Source organism: Leopardus geoffroyi, chromosome C3 (genome assembly GCF_018350155.1).
Source record: "Leopardus geoffroyi isolate Oge1 chromosome C3, O.geoffroyi_Oge1_pat1.0, whole genome shotgun sequence".
In the NCBI taxonomy this organism is placed as follows: Eukaryota; Metazoa; Chordata; class Mammalia; order Carnivora; family Felidae; genus Leopardus; species Leopardus geoffroyi.
This window is the reverse complement of record NC_059338.1, coordinates 74,094,362-74,112,614: the sequence shown is the minus strand read 5'-3', so window position 1 is coordinate 74,112,614 and position 18,253 is coordinate 74,094,362. Positions and strand designations below refer to the sequence as shown.

General features: G+C 41.8%; 1 protein-coding gene across 6 annotated transcripts in view; it reads right to left on the bottom strand.

Annotated features, from left to right (window-relative positions):
* TRAPPC9 (trafficking protein particle complex subunit 9) overlaps positions 1–18,253 on the bottom strand; it is a 573,855-nt gene that overhangs the window by 206,530 nt on the left and 349,072 nt on the right. For all 6 annotated transcript variants that reach the window (XM_045453562.1, XM_045453564.1, XM_045453567.1 and 3 more), the window contains one exon: positions 7,672–7,814. In XM_045453562.1, the coding sequence (XP_045309518.1) occupies positions 7,672–7,814 (143 nt within the window). The remainder of the gene's footprint in view (positions 1–7,671; positions 7,815–18,253) is intronic.

Below are 18,253 nucleotides of genomic sequence, written 5' to 3'. Positions count from 1 at the left end.
AAAATCACAAATACAGTAGAAACTGAATTCAGATCACTTTCACCCTACTATAAGGTTGAAAGATTCTAAGTCAGGCCATCATAAGTCAAGAACTGTCTATACCCGTCCAATCACTCCTTAAGTTTCGCACGGCCCTACCATGGGCCAAAGGTGCCAAGCCTTGAGGTACCAAGGTTAACCTCCTGCCTCCGGACTGCACAGAGCTCAAAATCTGGCCAAGGAAACAGAAGTCCAGTGTTAGTCCCCCACTCCTCCCAGCAAATGAGTGGTGAAACCTTGCTCATTCTTCAAGAATTTGGACAATGTTCCATTTTCTTTGCCACCTTTCCTTCTCTAGTATAAAATCAAGTGTTCTTGTGGCTCCTGGGAGCCTCAGTCAGTTAAGCGTCTGACTTTAGCTCAGGTCAATATCTCACGGTCACTGAGACTGAGCCCTGTGTCAGGCTCTGTGCTGACAGCTCAGCCTGGGGCCTGCTTCAATTCTGTGTCTCCCTCTCTCTCTGCCCCTCCTCTGCTCATGCTCTGTCTCTCAAAAATGAATAAACATTGAAAAAAATTGAAAAAAAAAATCAAGTGTTCTCTCCAGTTGTACATATACTTTTGCATGTGAACAACAAAATTTTGGAGGTATAGTTCATATATGATGAAATACACAGACCAGAAAGACACACACAGTTTGACGAGCTTTACATTTGTCTACAATCCTGTAACCCACACCTCCATCAAGACATACATTTCACCATCTCAGAAAGATGCTATTCTTTCTGGGGTGACCCCCTGTTTGGATTTGCCCAGCACTGAACGCTCTCCCAGGGCAAAGGGGTTTCAGACCTAAAAGCTGCTAAGTCCCAGGCAAACTGGGACAATTAGTAGCCTCATCCTTCAAGTCAATTCCTGCCCTGCCCCACCTCAACCTATAGACAACCGCTGTGTAGACTTGTTTTCTCAGAACGAGTTTTCCTGTTCTAGAAATTGTTATAAATGAAGTCATACAGTGATTAGCATCACAGTTTCGAGTTTATTCCATGTTGTTGCATATACCTGTAGTTCATTTGAGTATGTTCGTCTGCATGGATATATCACAGATTCTTCATTCATTCCCCTGCATTTGGGGTTGTTTCCAGTTTGGGGTCATTACAAAGATAGCTGTTATGAAACTTCTTACAGGCATCTTTTTGTGAATATAAATGTTTCTCTTTCTTTTTTTTTTTTTTTTAATTTTTTTTTTCAACGTTTATTTATTTTTGGGACAGAGAGAGACAGAGCATGAACGGGGGAGGGGCAGAGAGAGAGGGAGACACAGAATCGGAAACAGGCTCCAGGCTCTGAGCCATCAGCCCAGAGCCCGATGCGGGGCTCGAACTCACGGACCGCGAGATCGTGACCTGGCTGAAGTCGGACGCTTAACTGACTGCGCCACCCAGGCGCCCCTAAATGTTTCTTTTTCTTGAGTCAAAATCCGTGAGGTCCTTGGGTAGGCAGATGTCTCACTCTACACAAAGTGCCTGACCGATGTGCAAAGTGGCGGTGCCACGTTACATCCCGTAAGTGATTTATAGGGCTCCAGCTGTTTCACGTTCTTACCGGCATTTAGTATCGTTGGTCTTAAGTTTGGCCACACTAAAGGGTATCCAGTGGTATCTAATTGTGGTTTTAATCTGCACTTCTGTAATGATGAATGATGCTCAGCACTTTCGGGTGAGTATCTGTTTGTGGAGCCCGACGTGGGGCTTGATCCTACAACCCTGGGATCGTGACCTAAGCCGAAATCAAGACCTGGACACCCAACTGACTGAGCCACCCAGGTGCCCTGTTCAAATCCTCCACCCATTTTTTAATTGTCACTAAGTGTTTATTTTTAAAGACTTCCCTATGTTTTGGATACAAGACCTCATTGCATAAATGTGTAATGCATTTTTGCTCACAGCATGCACCCTGCCTTTTCACGAGGTGAAGTTTTAAATTTTATCAACTTTTTAATTTTATAGTTAGTAGTCTTTGACCCCACCTGACGAATCTTTGCACCAAAGTTACAAAGATACTTTATAAACCTTTTCAAAGAAAAAGTAGCAAAGTTTTTTCTTTTAGGTCTAGAACCCATCTCAAATGAATTTTTGTGTATGATGGAATCTATGGGTGAAAGTTCTTCTTTTCCCCACATTCGTATCCAGTTCTTCCAGCACCATTTGTTGAAAAACCTTTTCACTCCACGTGAAGTTGTTTTCATACCTTAAAAATCATTTGATCATATATAAAAAAAGCCTATCTCTAGACTATTATGGTCCATTGATCCCTTTGTCTATAACAATAGCACTGTCTTAGCTAGTCTAACAGCACACTGCCTTAAAATCATCACCTACACCAACTTTGTGTGTGTGTGTGTGTGTGTAGATGTGTGTCTAGTCCATTGGCAATAGGCATTTTGAAATAATTTCTGTAATAACATGTCAACTGCACTCCAAAAAAAAATCCGCTTGGATTTTATTTTTTTTCCAAGTAGGCTTCACATCTGGGGTGGAGCCCAACGTGGAGTTTGAATTCATGACCTTGAGACCAAGAACTGAGTTGCTATCAAGAGTCGGACGCTTAGCCGACCAAGCCACCCGGGCACCCAACCTGCTGGGATTTTGACTGGAATTGCACTGAATTTATAATCCAATTTGGGGGAACTGGTATCTTAGCAATAATTGATTCTTTAAATCAACAGGCATGGTATAGCTCTCCAATTATTTAAGTGTTCTCTAATCTCCCTTAGCTGTACTTTGACATTTTCAAGGTAGAGATCATCTTTAAAAAGATTTATCCCTAAGTGTTGAATGTTTTTTACTATAATACAAATATTTTCAAAATTTCATTTGCAAATTAATTGCTACTATACGCCAGTGTATAAAACCATAGTTGATTTCTGAATATAATATGGTATCATCCTGCAATCTTGTTAACTTATTAGTTCTAATAATTTCTTTAGGGTGGTAGATCTCTTAGGATATTTACATACATGATCATATGTATCATGCAAACGCATGTGATTGCTAACTGTTCTTCATTTCCAATTTTTACAGCTTTAATTCGTTTCTCATCTCATTGCCCGCCCTGATTAGGTAGAAATGGCAGAAAAGTAATGAATACACTGGCAAGAGCAAACATACTTGTCTTGACTGGTACTGATCTCAGAACAAGTGCTCAGTCTTTCCCAATTAAATATTATGTTAAGCTACATAATTTTAGGGTTTTGTAGATCATCCAGATCAGACTGCACAAGTTCTCCTCCGAGCCTTGTTTATGGACAGTTTCTATCATAAGTGTTCAATTTTGTCAGAGGATTTTTTTCATCAACTGACATCTTATTTTTCTCCTTTATTTTGTTAGTAAATGCACTGATTTTTCAATGGTAAAACAACCTTGTGTTGTTGGATGAAACCTGAATTGTTCATATTGCATATCTCTTTTATATTGCTAGGGTGGATTTATTAGTATTCGGTTCTGAATTTTTAGAATTATGCATATGAGGAGATAGATCACAACATTTGCTTTCTCATAATGTTTCTCCCAATTGGCATCAGGGTGAAGATAGCGTCATAAAATGAGAATTGGAAGTATTCCCTCCCTTGTCTACTTGTGGAAGAATTTTTGTAAAAGTGGTATTATTTCTCCTTAAAAGTTTGATATATTTCACAGTGAAGCCATCTGAGTGTAAAGTTTGCTTCATGGGGAGTTTTTAATTAAGAATTTAAACTAACTGATATGGGACTATCTCAAGGACTCTATTTCTTCTTGTGTCAACTTTAGTAATTTCTGTCTTTCAAAACATTTTTCATTTGTAAAATTTATCAGAATATGATTTATAATAATATACTTTTATTATTTTAATGTGTACAGAATTTACAGTGATTCATTCACAGTAATTTGTGCTTTCTCTTTTTAATTCTGATCATCCTGGCTATAGTTTATTAATTTTATAAATCTTTTCCAAGAATCAACTTTTAGTTCCATTTACTTTATACATTATTTTTTCATTTTCCATTTCATTGGTAACTATTCTTCACCCTTTTTTTGAACCATTCATCTTTTCTAATATATGCATTTAGTGTCCTATAAATATCAGTTAGCTGGAATTATTTACTACAAGTATACATGTTTCCTATATTCTTACTAATTTTCTGTCTGCTTGTCTATCAAATACTGAGATACAGGTGTTGAAATACCCAACTATAACTGGTATTTTCCGTTTCTCCCCAAGATCCTGGTTTTATTTTGAAGTTATGCTTTAAGTACATTTGCATTTATACTTTTTATGTACTCTTGATGACTCGACCTTTCTATCAATAAAATTATCCTACCCTTTTCTCCTCAAAGTCTACTTGTTTGATATTAATATACCCACACCAACTTTCTCATGATTAAGTGTTTGCATGGCATATCTTCCCCCCCATATTTTGTACTTATACACTCTACATAATTATGAGTTTCTGGTAGAAAACATGTAGTTGTCTCTAGTTTGTTTGTTTGTTTTTATGTTTTACTATAGTCTGACAACTTGCACTTTTAAATACAGTCTTTAGTCCATTTACATTTAATATAATTCTTGGTACATTAGATTTAAGTCTACCACATTGCTATTCGACTATAAGAGTCTAGTTCTTTACTTGCCACCTCTTCCCCCCTTTCAGATTAAGCATTTTCTAGTAACTCATTTTCTCTCTTCTGGCTTATTATCCACACTTTAAGTGGTTGCTAAAGGGTTTCCAATATGCATCTTTAACTTATACATTTTAACTTCAAACAGTATCGTAACAGTAGCATGTAAGAACCGCCATCCTCCTCTCCTCCGTCTCCCTTCCATTTCTTTGTGCTATTTTTGGTTACATATTTTACTTCTCTATATGATATGCACAACAAAATTATATGCTCTTATTTTTTCTTTAAATAGTCAATAGTCTTTTAGAGAAATTAAGAAGCAAGGGGAAGAATCTTTTCTGTTTATTCACTTGCTATTTCTATTTCTAGGATTCAACATTCCTTAATATAGACCCATGTTTCCATTTGATATTATTTCTGCCTGATTAGCTTTTATCAGGCTGATGAAACACAAGGACGGGCTCTACCCATTTACTACCCCACTGAGTGCTTTATCTAAAATATGAAATACTGGTGTTTATTTAAAGAATAAATGAAACATTCAAGGTACTTGTTGAAAGGCTTATAGTCTGGTAAGTACTTTACTAGAAACACAAGGCCCACAGAAGGACCAACCAACTCTATCTAGTCACATTCAGGAAAATTTTACAAAACTGGTGACATAGTAGATCATCAATGGCCAACAAACTTTTCCCAAAAGAGTAGGTGAAAGACAGTTTAAGAAGAGTTTTAGAAATGTATGCAAAGACATGTTGCAGGAAATGGTCTTGATACACCTAGTGCTGCTGACAGAGGCAAAGTGTCTTCTCCTGGATGTGTGGAGGAAGTGGGAACAAACAGAGCTAAAGGCAAAGGTCTGGCTCAAATTTCTAAGTCCCCTGAATATCACGATAGGGACTTTGAACTTTATCTCCCAAGTACTGGGAAAGCCTTTAATCCGTCTGCATTTACAGGATGATGCAGGAGCAAAACTGGAGGCAGGGGGACCACACAGGCAACTACTCCTAAAGTGTCAAGGAAAGGTAACCAAGACGTGCAGTGGAATGCAGAGGGGGTCAGGAGATGTCTCAGAGGTTCAATCCACAGGATCTGGGGAGAATCAGACTTAGCGGGAACGGAAAGGGAGGGTTAGGAGATCAATCCCGAGAGCAAGAAAAAGACCACGTCAGCCAACAAGAAAGAGTAGAATCAGTGGGTGGGGTAATCGGGAGCCAAAGAGCACTTGAGCTAACCACTGACTTTTCCAAGTGTGTTTGCTCCTTTCCACATGGCAGCATTTTTGTCATTTTAAATTGTCATTTAGAGCTGCAGGGGCCATGACATGGAAGCCAGGTATCAAGAGGGGGGAGAAAACCCAACTCAGTGACAACCTGTGCTGCTTCCAAGAACTATTTATATGAGCAGTGGCAGCAGGCGATGCGAGGATGAGAAAGGAACACAGCAGGTACATCACGGAGCAGCCCTAATGCACAGGAAGGGCCTGAAATACTCTCACAGCATCTGGCAGCAGCCCTGGTCACAGCCTCCCCGGGGGTAAGTGCTTTGATGCTTTATACAACAAATGCAAAACAGAGGCAAGTCTTGGCAAGAAAGACTATTACTCCACGGACTGAAAAAAGTGACAGATGATGAAATGTGATGCTAAGAAGCCCAAGCTAAGCCATTAATTTTTGCGGAGCCATTCTCCAATGGCTGGGAAGAAAAATGGTCTTTCCTATAAACCAAAACCACACTTATTATTTGGGACTGTATCACTTTAAAAGGAGTTTTTTATCAACATTAACGCGGGCAGCAACATCCCTCTCTTTCACTCTGTGGAACACGGAACCCACGGGTGGAGGGAAGGGGCTGCTGCCTGTGATGTTCTTTCCCAGTTCAAGGCTACAGAGGTGCTTGTGATCACTGCCACCGTAACTCTATCAAGAATAAACAATACTAGGGGCACTGGGGGCTCAGCTGGTTAAGCATCTGACTCGATTTCAGCTCAGGTCATCATCTCATGGTTCATGGGTTCAAGCCCTGCATTGGGCTCCACGCTGACGGCACGAAGCCAGCTTGGGATTCTCTCTCTCCTCCCCGCTCTCTGCCCTCCCCCACTTGCATTCTCTTTCAAAATAAATAAACTTTACAAAAAAGAAGAAGAAGTAATACTGTCCCACTGCATCCTACCCAACATGTAAGGTACCACTGGACATGAAAATAAATAGGAAGTACTCGGTGGTAATCTGCACCTGCTTCCCACAGGTTGCTGGCCGCTGGAGGAGGAATCTGAGAAGAGCAGCCCCGTTGGATGGAATACCACCCACCACTTTCAGAACCAACCACTCCCGGCTCTCTCTCAAAGTTTTCGATGTGATATTGTCATTCTCCTGCTTCAGAGCAGAGTACCTCTAGGACCTCTGGCCACTTCTGGGTTTGACATAGACACGCTGTCTGATTTCTTTCCCCCTGGAGGAAGGCTAGGCCTGGAGGAGGAAACTGGAGAGAAAATGTCTGTGCAAGATGGGCGCCCTGGGCAGAAACAGCCCAGGGCTCTAGATGGCCGGGAACTCCATGAACAGGGAGGTGCCGAGATCCTGGACAGCCTGGCTCTGCACGCTGTTTTCCAGGGATGCCGGAAGTGACACAGGAAGAGATGTTAGACTCCAGGAGTCCCCAGGACATGTGGCTACCTGCCGAACCCCTACTAGCAGAAGAGGGAATCAGACTGAAGCCAGGACCAGCCTCAGGGCCATGAGTGGGAAATGTGTCCTGTACAATGACGGCCACAAGCAAGCATGTTGCAATGTTGATGTTATTATTCTGCCACGTTACAAGGTGTAAAGCCCGTCCACTACAACTAAAGGAAAAGGCACTTCTTATAAGGCCTGTTTTTCTGATACAGAAACCTGAGTCCCAGGGAGGCTACGCAACTTGGCATGGTGGTGTGGATTTGACTAGAGGTGGGACCAAGATGAATCCTGAGGTCAGAATTCCAAATGCAGTGCTGTCAGATTCCAGAAGAAGGCAATCATAGGGCAGAGATCCTCTTACCTGGTCGCCGGCAGAGTAGTGACTCGGGTGAAGAACACAGACGGCTCAGCCTCCACGTGCAGCCCCAGGGACAGGTTCCTGTAATACCCTTCAGCGTGGCCCGGGCCTCCAGAGTATTTGAAATTCAGGATAGCTTCCAAGGTCTAAAATGATGTAAACACGATATGTTAGTAATCGCGAAGTTGATGGGCTTTCCTCCAGAAGGCAGGCTTCACTCAGGTAAGAGGGAAGATAACCCCAACTGGGCAACTCGGAAACTGGGCCCCTGCACCGTCTTTCCTAGGATGCCCTGTGTCTGCACCAACATCCCTCAGCCCAGATGCACAAATGGAAAAAGGCTCCAAAATTATTCTGTGGTTCCTAGAGCATTTCTGAGAGAAAAACACATTTCAATCAGCATCACTTCAACATACAGACGAGGGGGTTGGGGGAAGGTGGCACTTCTGTCCGGGAGGTAGAGCATAGCTCCCAGGTCAACAGTCAGTAAGGCTGACCAGCTACAAACTCCTGACACTTCCTTGAACCCATCAAGAGATGAGGTCACAGGGCAACCACAGAGCCAGAAGGCCAAGGAGGTACAAGGCCCTTCTGGAAGGTAAAGGGTAGGGATATCTTCTCAACAAGTACAGAGCCAGCCAGCACGCACCTGGCAGGAAGCAATTAGCCCAAAGGTTAATAAATTGCTAAAGGCTGAGTAGGGGCTCTAATAATAGCAAAGAGCCCCTTGGGAACCCAGACCAGAAAGTAGTTCCCACCCACTGTAGGCTCCTCACCATGAACCCTCTCGGGGTATACACACACAGGACTAGGGCAGGGGGCTGCGGTGGGGGAAGCAGAGGTAGCCTCCCTCCAGAGCGCGGGCATGGAGGAAGGGAGTCAGCAGCCACCAAATAAAGGTAAGAAGCCAAGACACCAGCCCCAACCCCACACTCCCCTCCCATCCCCAAGCAGACCCTTCTCTACTCTGAAGCAAAATCCTAAGCTTCTGGAGGAGGGGCGACCAATGCCAAGAGTACAGTGGCAGGGATAAATACCCATTCTAGTGGGGGGAAGGGCAGGAGGTGGTCCCCAGCCAGAATCCTGTACCAATGCTGTCAGAGCTGGAAACCCACTCGTCCACAATGCCCACCATGTACTGGGCAGAGAGGTCGCCGTGTGGGCAAGGAGCAGGGATGCCAAGGGAGCCCATAACATCAGACCCAGATGCACAGTGCAGGACAAGGACAGCAGGGAGACCCCAACTGCTCCTGCCACCAGCACCAGTGGGGAAGGAACACGGTATGGAAAGCCCCCAGCCCTGGTGGTGCAGGAAGGGCTGGGGATGGAGGAAGACCACTCTGGGCAAACGCCCTGGCGCCTCAGCAGCCCCTACCCTCTGCCCTGCCCCCCAGCATATGACAACAGCAGAGGAATTTGGGAGCCTGTGGCGCGCCCAAGTAACTATAGCAACAAGAAATCTCAAACCCAGCTCAACTCCTCACTCCGGTGACTCAACCTTCTGCAGTCAAGTCCCAGCATGGGCCCCAGCCAACTACGGCCCAGCCAAAAGCAGCCTGAAGCCTGGTTCTGTACACCCCCGAGAGCAGTTTTTACGGAGTCAAAAGGCTCTAAAACAACAACAAAGAAGAACAAAGAACATATGAAAGTAACCATTCGTGGCCGACAAAACCAAAGTATGTACCGTATGGTTCTTGACACGGAAAGCTTGCTGATCAAACCGTAAGAAGGAAACAGAAGTAGATCTTCGTGACCGTGGACGAGGCTGTGGTTTCACAGGTAGGACCCCAAAAGCACAAGCAACGAGAGACAAAAGTCACGGGAATCCCAGGGAGGCAGACCCTCAGGATGAAGGACCAGAACGCCCACCGCTGCAGCTAGGCCACGTAAAGAGGGGTCTGAGAAAGTACCCACAGCCGGCCCTCAGTGGACCACTGAAGACACATGTGCAAGTCCGAGCTCTCCGCTGGGCCAGAGAAACCAGAGCGGCGCCAGCCATGGCCAACCGGGACCTCAGCGCCATGTGCCCAAGTGGGGGACGCACGTGTCCTCTCCCCTGGTAAGAGCGCCACCAAGCCACGCTTCCGACAGGAAGAAGGAGCTGCCTGCCTTCCTCTCTCTGTTCAGGAGTCCTGTTTCGACAAACCCTCCTGGCCAGACACCGTGTTCAGCCTTTAGTTATCGCTTTTGTTGACCTATTTCTTGTCTCCAGCGGAGAGGCGACCGCAGCGCAGACTTGTAAAATAAACAACCTGCATGGACAAGTAGTCACAGAAAGGGCATCGGGAGGGGGACAAGAACTTGGCCGTGAGAAGGCCAGGTGAAAAAAAAACTCCAGAAGTGGCCAAGCCGCACGGTACGGGGGAGGGGCGCAGGCCGGTTAAGCTCAGTCTGACGCACCGGCTCCACCAGGTCTCGGGCTCTTGCCCACCATTCCCAGCCCATTTCTCCACTGTGACGCAGGGACAACAACGAATGCCTATCTCAGACTCCAGCGAAGATTCAAGGAGAAAACGAGGCAGCAGAACCAACAGATGCTCATTAAACAAACGCCTTTCTCCCTCTGCAACCCCACCATTGCACACCCTGAGGCAACACGGCTTAAAGTGGGAAGAAATGGGGAATGTTTCTTTTTCTTTTTTCCGCCCCCATTTTGTATCATGGTAAGATATACGTAATAAAATTTACCATTTTAATCACTTTTAAATGTAAGTTCTGTGGCATTAGGTACATTCACATGGCTGTACAACCATCACCACCGTCCATCCACATCCAGAACGTCTTCATTTTCCCAAACTAAAACTCTATCGTTAAACGCTAAGTCCCTGCTCCCCTCCCCCAGCCCTGGACAACCACCATTCTCTTTCTGTCTCTGTGAATTTGATGACTCTTGAAACCTCACTTAAAAAGATCACAGTTTCTGTCCTGTTGTGACTCTTTATTTTACTCAGGTGAATGTCTTCAAGGGTCATACATGTTGTAGCATGTGTCACAACTTTTCTTTTAGAGAGAGGGCACATGTGAGCAGAAAGAGGAAGGAGGAAAGAATTAGAGGGAGGGGGAAGGGCTGGGGGGGGAGGGAGGGAGGGAGGGAGGAGAGAGAGAATGAATGAATCCCAAGCAGGCTCCTCGTTCAGAGTGGAGCCCAACATGGGACTCAATCCCATGACCTTGGGATCATGACCTGAGATGAAATCAAGAGTAGGACATTGAACCTACTGAGCCATCCAGGCGCCCCAGAACTTTCTTTTGAAAGCTGGATAACATTCCATTGCGTATACAGGCCACATTTTCTTTTATCCATTTGTCTGTTGATGGACACCTGGGTTTCTTCCACCTTTCGGCTATTGTGAGTAGTAACACTGCCATGAACATGGGTGTACAAACACCCGTTCTGAGACAGAGCTTTCAACTCTTTGGGGAATTCATTTATTTCTATATATTGAATTGTTTTAGGACTCAACATACCATTTTCCACAGCTGCCACCAACAGCGCACAAGGGTCCTAAATCCTCCATAGCCTTGTCAACATCTGCTATTTCCTATTTGGTGGATTTGTTGGGTTTTATAACAGCCCTCCTAACGGGGGTGAAGTGGTATCTCTTTTTGGTTTTGATTTGCATTTTCCTAACGGCTAGTGATACTGAGCATCTTTCCATGTGATCACCGGCCATTGATGATTATCTTTGGAGACAGATCTGTCCAAGTCTGTCACGACATTTTAAAAACTCACTTCCTACCCCTCTTTAAGGTGTCCTTCACACGTATGGGCTTATAGGTTCCTTTCAACTTCTGCACTACCAGGAATACTTTCACTGATGTTCTCCACCTGCATAAATGTTCCTCATCCTTCATGGCCCAGATAAAGCCACGCCTTATCCAAGATGACTTCTACACTTCCTCACTTCAAAAAAGGCTCAACAAAAGACAAAATCTTTTTTAATACCCAAAGATCCTATTTTGGATTCACCAAAATCACAAATCTTTTTCCCACAGTATAAAGCACTGCCCTATCATCTCACAAAAGGATTGCTGGTTTCTTGTGAATGTCTCTCACACTTTTTGAAAAATCCCTAGTCACCAGCAAGTAGCAAGACCCCCCACATACACACATCCCAATAAGCCTTTCTCTAACAACCTTCTGAATACAACAGATTCCATTTGCTCAGTCTATTCTTTCATTCATCTTTTTTTCCCTCCTGGGTACTTTTGGTGTCAGGCTCTATGCTCCCAGCAGAATAAGGGTTGACCCCTGATCTCAGAGAACGCAGTACACGGTGAGTGAACAAGTATCTCAATAAATAACTAATAAACGAAGCCAACCCATCAACCAACATCTACATGGCAGTCTTCCCACACTGCAGGCCTGGTGGTCAGGGAAACAAACATTCTGAAAAACAGCCTTGAAATGCCCAAACCTGTGAGGTAACACAAGTGTCACATGGTCTTTGTTTTTTTAAGGCAAACTTAAGACTCACTTTCAGGATGTGATGTAGTAGAAATCGCCTAGGAATGGAGCAAATAATACACAGGATAGGTAACAGCATAACAAAGAAGAAAGAGTCTGTGGTTTTGTTTTTCTGGAAGTGGCTGAGTCTTTCCTCTGTTAAGAAGCAAGGAAAAGATGTAATTACAGGGGAAAATAATTTATAAAAGTCAAGCAAATTAATTATTTCATGAAATTATTGTTCCTGTCTTTCTTCCTTCATTTCAAAAAAAAAAAAAAAAAAAAAGCCTCCTCAGCCCTATAAAATTACAATATTTTAGTCAACAGAAAGTGAGTTGGTAAGGCAAAAGACACAAGATGCTCAAACTTTTTTTTCAATCAAAATGTAATGAGAAGCAATGTGCTATTCTGTCCTGAGACTTCCCCTTCTCAGAACATGGTGCACTCCTTACATGGAAAAGGACTATTAGAGAAATCAGTAGTGGGCAAGGAACTAAAGGAAAGAAACTTCTAGGCATACAACTTATTATTTGAGCTAAAATAAAAGGTCTTCCAAAGGCTACCTTTTATTGAGCACCTACTAGGTACCAAATACTATGATAAGTGATCTATATAGATTGACTCTAACATTCTTAAGAGTCCTACAAAGAAAGTCCTATTTTCAAAAACAAGGTTCACAGCAGTCAGAAGACTGCACCAAGCCACACACCCAGGAAGACAGCACATCCAGGATTTAAATGCAGAGCTACATGGCTGCATAGCCCTCTCTCTTGCCATTTTTGCAAACTATTCAGAAGAGCATTCATCCATCCATGTACTCATTTGCTGACCATGAACACATGTCTACTGTGTAAGGGACACTGGGAGAAGACACGAGGCTACCTACAGGGATTCAAGTCTAGTTAAATACACAAGCCCAGAGATATCTTAAGATAAACCATGGCATGTTCTAGACAAATATCCCAGGATATATGGAGATACAGAATACTATTACAGCTGGAAGGCCAGGAGTTGGATAAGAAGGAACAACATCACAGCGAGAGGGGCATAATCAGCCAATTATTACATTGAAATGGATAAATAGAGAAAACTAAATTAAACTAAAATCTAGTTCTTGAAAACATCATTAAATGTGATATTCCCCTAAGTCAGGCCTATGAAAAAAGAGAAGAAACTACTTACCAATATCAAAAAGGAAATGAATATCAGCATAGACCCTACACACATTAAAAGAATAATAAAATAGTGCAAACAACTTAGTGCCAATAGATTCAACTTAAATAAAATAAACACATTACCAAACGGAACCAAGAAAAACTAGAAAACCTAAGGGCCCCATGTTAACTGATGACACTGGATTCACAACTGAAAACAGCTCTCCTAAGAGGAGCCAAGCTCAGAGGATTGCCCCACTGAATTCTATCAACACTTCAGGTTAGAGACAATACCAGTTTTATACAAACACCTTCAGAAAATAGAGGAGATGGCCCCATTCTTTTTAAGAGGCCAGTCTTACCCAAATACTACAATAAGGGTTTACTTGGAAAGAAAAACTACAGACCTATATTCCCTCATAAACTTAGATGTAAAAACCCTAACAAGGATACCATAGTTTTGAATGACACATTGGACCGAATGGACTTAACAGATATATTCAGAAAATTTCATCCTAACACAACAGAATACACATTCTTCTCAAGTGCACATGGAACATTCTCCAGAACAGATCACATCCTGGGTCACAAATCAGCCTCAACAAGTACAGTAAGATCAAGATTATACCATGCTTATTTTCGGACCACAACACCATGTAACTTGAAATCAACCGCAAGGAAAAATTTGGAAAGACCATAAATGCTTGGAGATTAAAGAACATCCTACTAAAGAATGAATACGTTAACCAAGAAATTAAAGAAGAAATTACAAAGTACATGGAAGCCAATAAAAATGAAAACACGACACCCCAAAACCTCTGGGATGTAGCAAAGGTGGTCATAAGAGGGGAGTATATAGCAATCTACGCCTTCCTAAAGAAGGAAGAAAGGTCTCAAAAACACAACCTAACCTTACACCTCAAGGAGCCGGAAAAAGAATAGCAAAGCTCAAAACCAGCAGAAGAAGGGAAATAATAAAGATTAGAGCAGAAATCAATGATATCAAAATGAAAAAAAAAAAAAAAAAAAGAACAGATCAATGAAACTAGGAGCTGGTTCTTTGAATGAGTTAACCGAATTGATAAAGCCCCAGCCAGACTTATCAAAAAGAAAAAGGAAAGGACCCAAATAAACAAACTCACAAATGAAAGAGGAGAGATCACAACCAATACCACAGAAATACAAACAATAATAAGAAAACATTATGAGCAATTAGATGCCAACAAATTGGGCAATCTGGAAGAAATGGACAAATTTCCAGAAACATATAAACTTCCAAAGCTGAAACACGAAGAAATAGCAAATGTGAACAGACTTATAACTAGTAAAGAAATTGAATGAGTTATCAAAAATCTCCCAACAAACAAGGGCCGGGTGGCTTTCCAGGGGGAATTCTACCAAACATTTAAAGAAGAGTTAACACCTATTCTTTTGAAGCTGTTCCAAAAAAAAAACCAACAACAACAACAAAAAAAAAACACATGGAAGGAAAACTTCCAAACTCATTCTACAAGGCCAGCATTACCTTGATTCCAAAACCAGACAAAGACCCCACTAAAAAGGAGAACTATAAACTAATTTCCCTGATGAACATGGATGCAAAAAACCTCAACGAGATACTAGCAAACCAGATCCTACAATACATTAAAAGAATTACTCACCACAATCAAGTGGGAATTATTCTTGAGATGCAGGACTGGCTCAATACCCAAAAATCAATGGGATAAAATAAAGGATATTAAAAAATAAAGGACAAGAACCACATGATTCTCTCAATAGACCCAGGGAAAGCATTTGGCAAAATACAGCATCCTTTCTTGATAAAAACCCTCAAGAATACAGGGATAGAAGGAATACACTCAAGATCATAAAATCCATATACAAAAGACCCACTGCTAATCCTCAATGGGGAAAATCTGAGCACTTTCCTGCTAAGGTCAGGAACATGACAGGGATGTCCACTCTCACCAATGTCATCCAACATAGTGTGGGAAGCTCTAGCCTCAGCAATCAGACAATAAAGTGAAATAAAAGGGACCTACACTGGCAAGGAGGCAGTAAAACTTTCACTCTTTGCAGATGACATGATACTCTACATGGAAAACCCAAAAGACTCCACCAAAAAACTACTACAACTGATCCATGAATTCAGCAAAGTCACAGGATATAAAATCCATGTACAGAAATTGGCTACATTTCTATATACCAATAATGAAGCAGCAGAAACAGAAATCAAGGAATTGATCTCATTTACAATTGCATCAAAAGCCATAAAATACCTTGAAATACACCTAACCAAAGAGGTGAAAGATCTATACACTGAAAACTATAGAAAGCTTATGAAAGAAACTGAAGAAGACACAAAGAAATGGAAAAAACACTCCATGCTCATGAATCAGAAGAACAAATATTGTTCAAATGTCGACACTACCCAGAGCAATCTACACATTAACTGCAATTCCTATCAAAATAATACCAACATTCTTCACAGAACTAGAACAAACAATTTTAAAATTTGCATGGAACCACAAAAGAGCCCAAATAGCTAATGTAATGTTGAAAAAGAAAACCAAAGCTGGAGACATCACAATCCTGGACTTCAAGCTGTATTACAAAGCTGTAACCATCAAGGCAGTATGGTACTAGCACAAAAACAGACACTCAGATCAATGGAACAGAATAGAGAACCCAGAAATGGACCCACAAACGTATGGCCAACTGATCTTTGACAAAGCAGGGAAGAATATCCAATGGAATAAAGACAGTCTCCTCAGCAAGTGGTGCTGGGAAAACTGGACAGCAACATGCAGAAGAATGAGCCTGGACCACTTTCTTACACCAGACACAAAAATACCCTCAAAATGGATGAAAGACTAAACATAAGACAGAAGCCATCAAAATCCTAGAAGAGAAAATAGGCAACACCGTCCTGGGCCTCGGCTGCAGCAACTTCTTACTTGACGTGTTCCCAGAGGCAAGGGAAACAAAAGCAAAAATGAACTACTGGGACCTCATCAAGATAAAAAGCTTCCCCACAGCAAAGGAAACAATCAGAAAAACTAAAAAGCAACTGATGGAATGGGAGAAGATATTTGCAAATGACATATCAGATAAAGGGTTAGTATCCAAAATCTACAAAGAACTTATCAAACTCAACACCCAAAAAACAAATAATCCAGTGAAGAAATGGGCAAAAGACATGAATAGACACTTTTCCAAAGAAGACATCTAGATGGCTAACAGACACATGAAAAAAATGCCCAACATCACTCATCATCAGGGACATACAAATCAAACCACAATGAGGTATCACCTCACAGTGGCCAGAATGGCTAAAATTAACAAGTCAGGGAACAATAGATGTTGGCGAGGATGAGGAGACACGGGAACCCTTTCACACGGCTGGAGGGAATGGAAACTGGTGCAGCCACTCTGAAAAACAGTATGGAGGTTCCTCAAAAAATTGAAAACAGAACTACCCTACAACCCAGAAATTGCACTATTAGGAATTTATCCAAAGAATACAAAAATGCTGATTCAAAGGGGTACACACACCCCAGTGTTTATAGCATAGCCAAAGTATGGAAAGAGCCCAAATGGAGTGATGAATGCATAAAGATGTGGTGTGTGTGTGTGTGTGTGTGTGTGTGTGTGTGTGTGTGGTGGAATACTACTTGGCCATCACAAAGAATGAAATCTTGCCATCAGCAACAACATGGATGGAACTAGAATGCATTATGCTAAGCGAAATAAGTCAGAGAAAGACAAATACAACATGATTTCAGTCATATGTGGAATTTACAAAACAAAACAGATGAACATAGGGGAAGGGAAGCAAAACTAAGATAAAAACAGAGGAAGACAAATCATAAGAGACTCTTAAATACAGAGAACAAACTGAGGGTTGCTGGCAGGGTGTTGGGTGGTGGGGGGGGTGGGTAGGCTCAATGAGTGATGGGCATTAAAAAGAACACTTGTGGGAATGAGCACTGGGGGTTATGTGTAAGTGATGAATCACTAAATTCTATTCCTGAAATCATTACACTCCGTATTAACTAACGTGGATTTAAATTTTTAAAAAAGATGTGAAAATCCTACATTCAGGAGCACATAAGATGGAAAATACATCATGACCAAATAAGTTTATCTCAGCAATGCAAGGTTGGTAGTATCAGAAAATTGGTTAATGTCATCACAACATTAAGAGACTATTTTACCAGACAAAAAGGAAAAGCCACATGATCATTTCAATAACATCAGAAAACACAGCTGACAAAATTCAAAACCCACTTATGATTTTGTTTTAAAAATCTCCACAAACTAGGCACAGAAAGGAATGCCCTCAATCTATAACACACACTCATGAAAAAAAATTTTTGCAGTTTTAAAACCACAGCTCATGGTCAACTAAGTGTTCTGTCACAAATTTGAACCTGGACTCAGGCAAGGACATAGCTGTCATTACTCCAATCAACATTGTTATTGAGACCCTAGTAAGTCCAATAAGGTAAGAAAAAGAAATTAAAGACATACACGTTGGAAAGGACAAAGTAAAACTGTCTGCTCACAGACAGCACAATCATATAAAAACAAAATCCTAAGGAATCTACCAGAACTCTCAGAAATTGCTCGTAGTAATATACAATAGTACCATCACTTCAGAAAACAACTAGTCAAAATTCCTTCCAAACATAAAGAATTAACATACTGTTCAACAACAAAACTCCTACCAAGAAAAATAAAAACACATATCCACACAAAGACATATATGTAAATATCTATGGAAATTCTATTCATAATATTCCCAAACTGGAAACAACCTCGATGTCCAGGAAGAAGCGGGTGACTAGATTAATCATAGTATGTCCATAAAATGAAATACTACTCAGCAACTGAATGGAACAAATTACTAATACACACAAATGGAAGACTCTCAAAAACATTATTCTGAGTGAAAAAGGGAGTAGGCTATACTATATGCTTG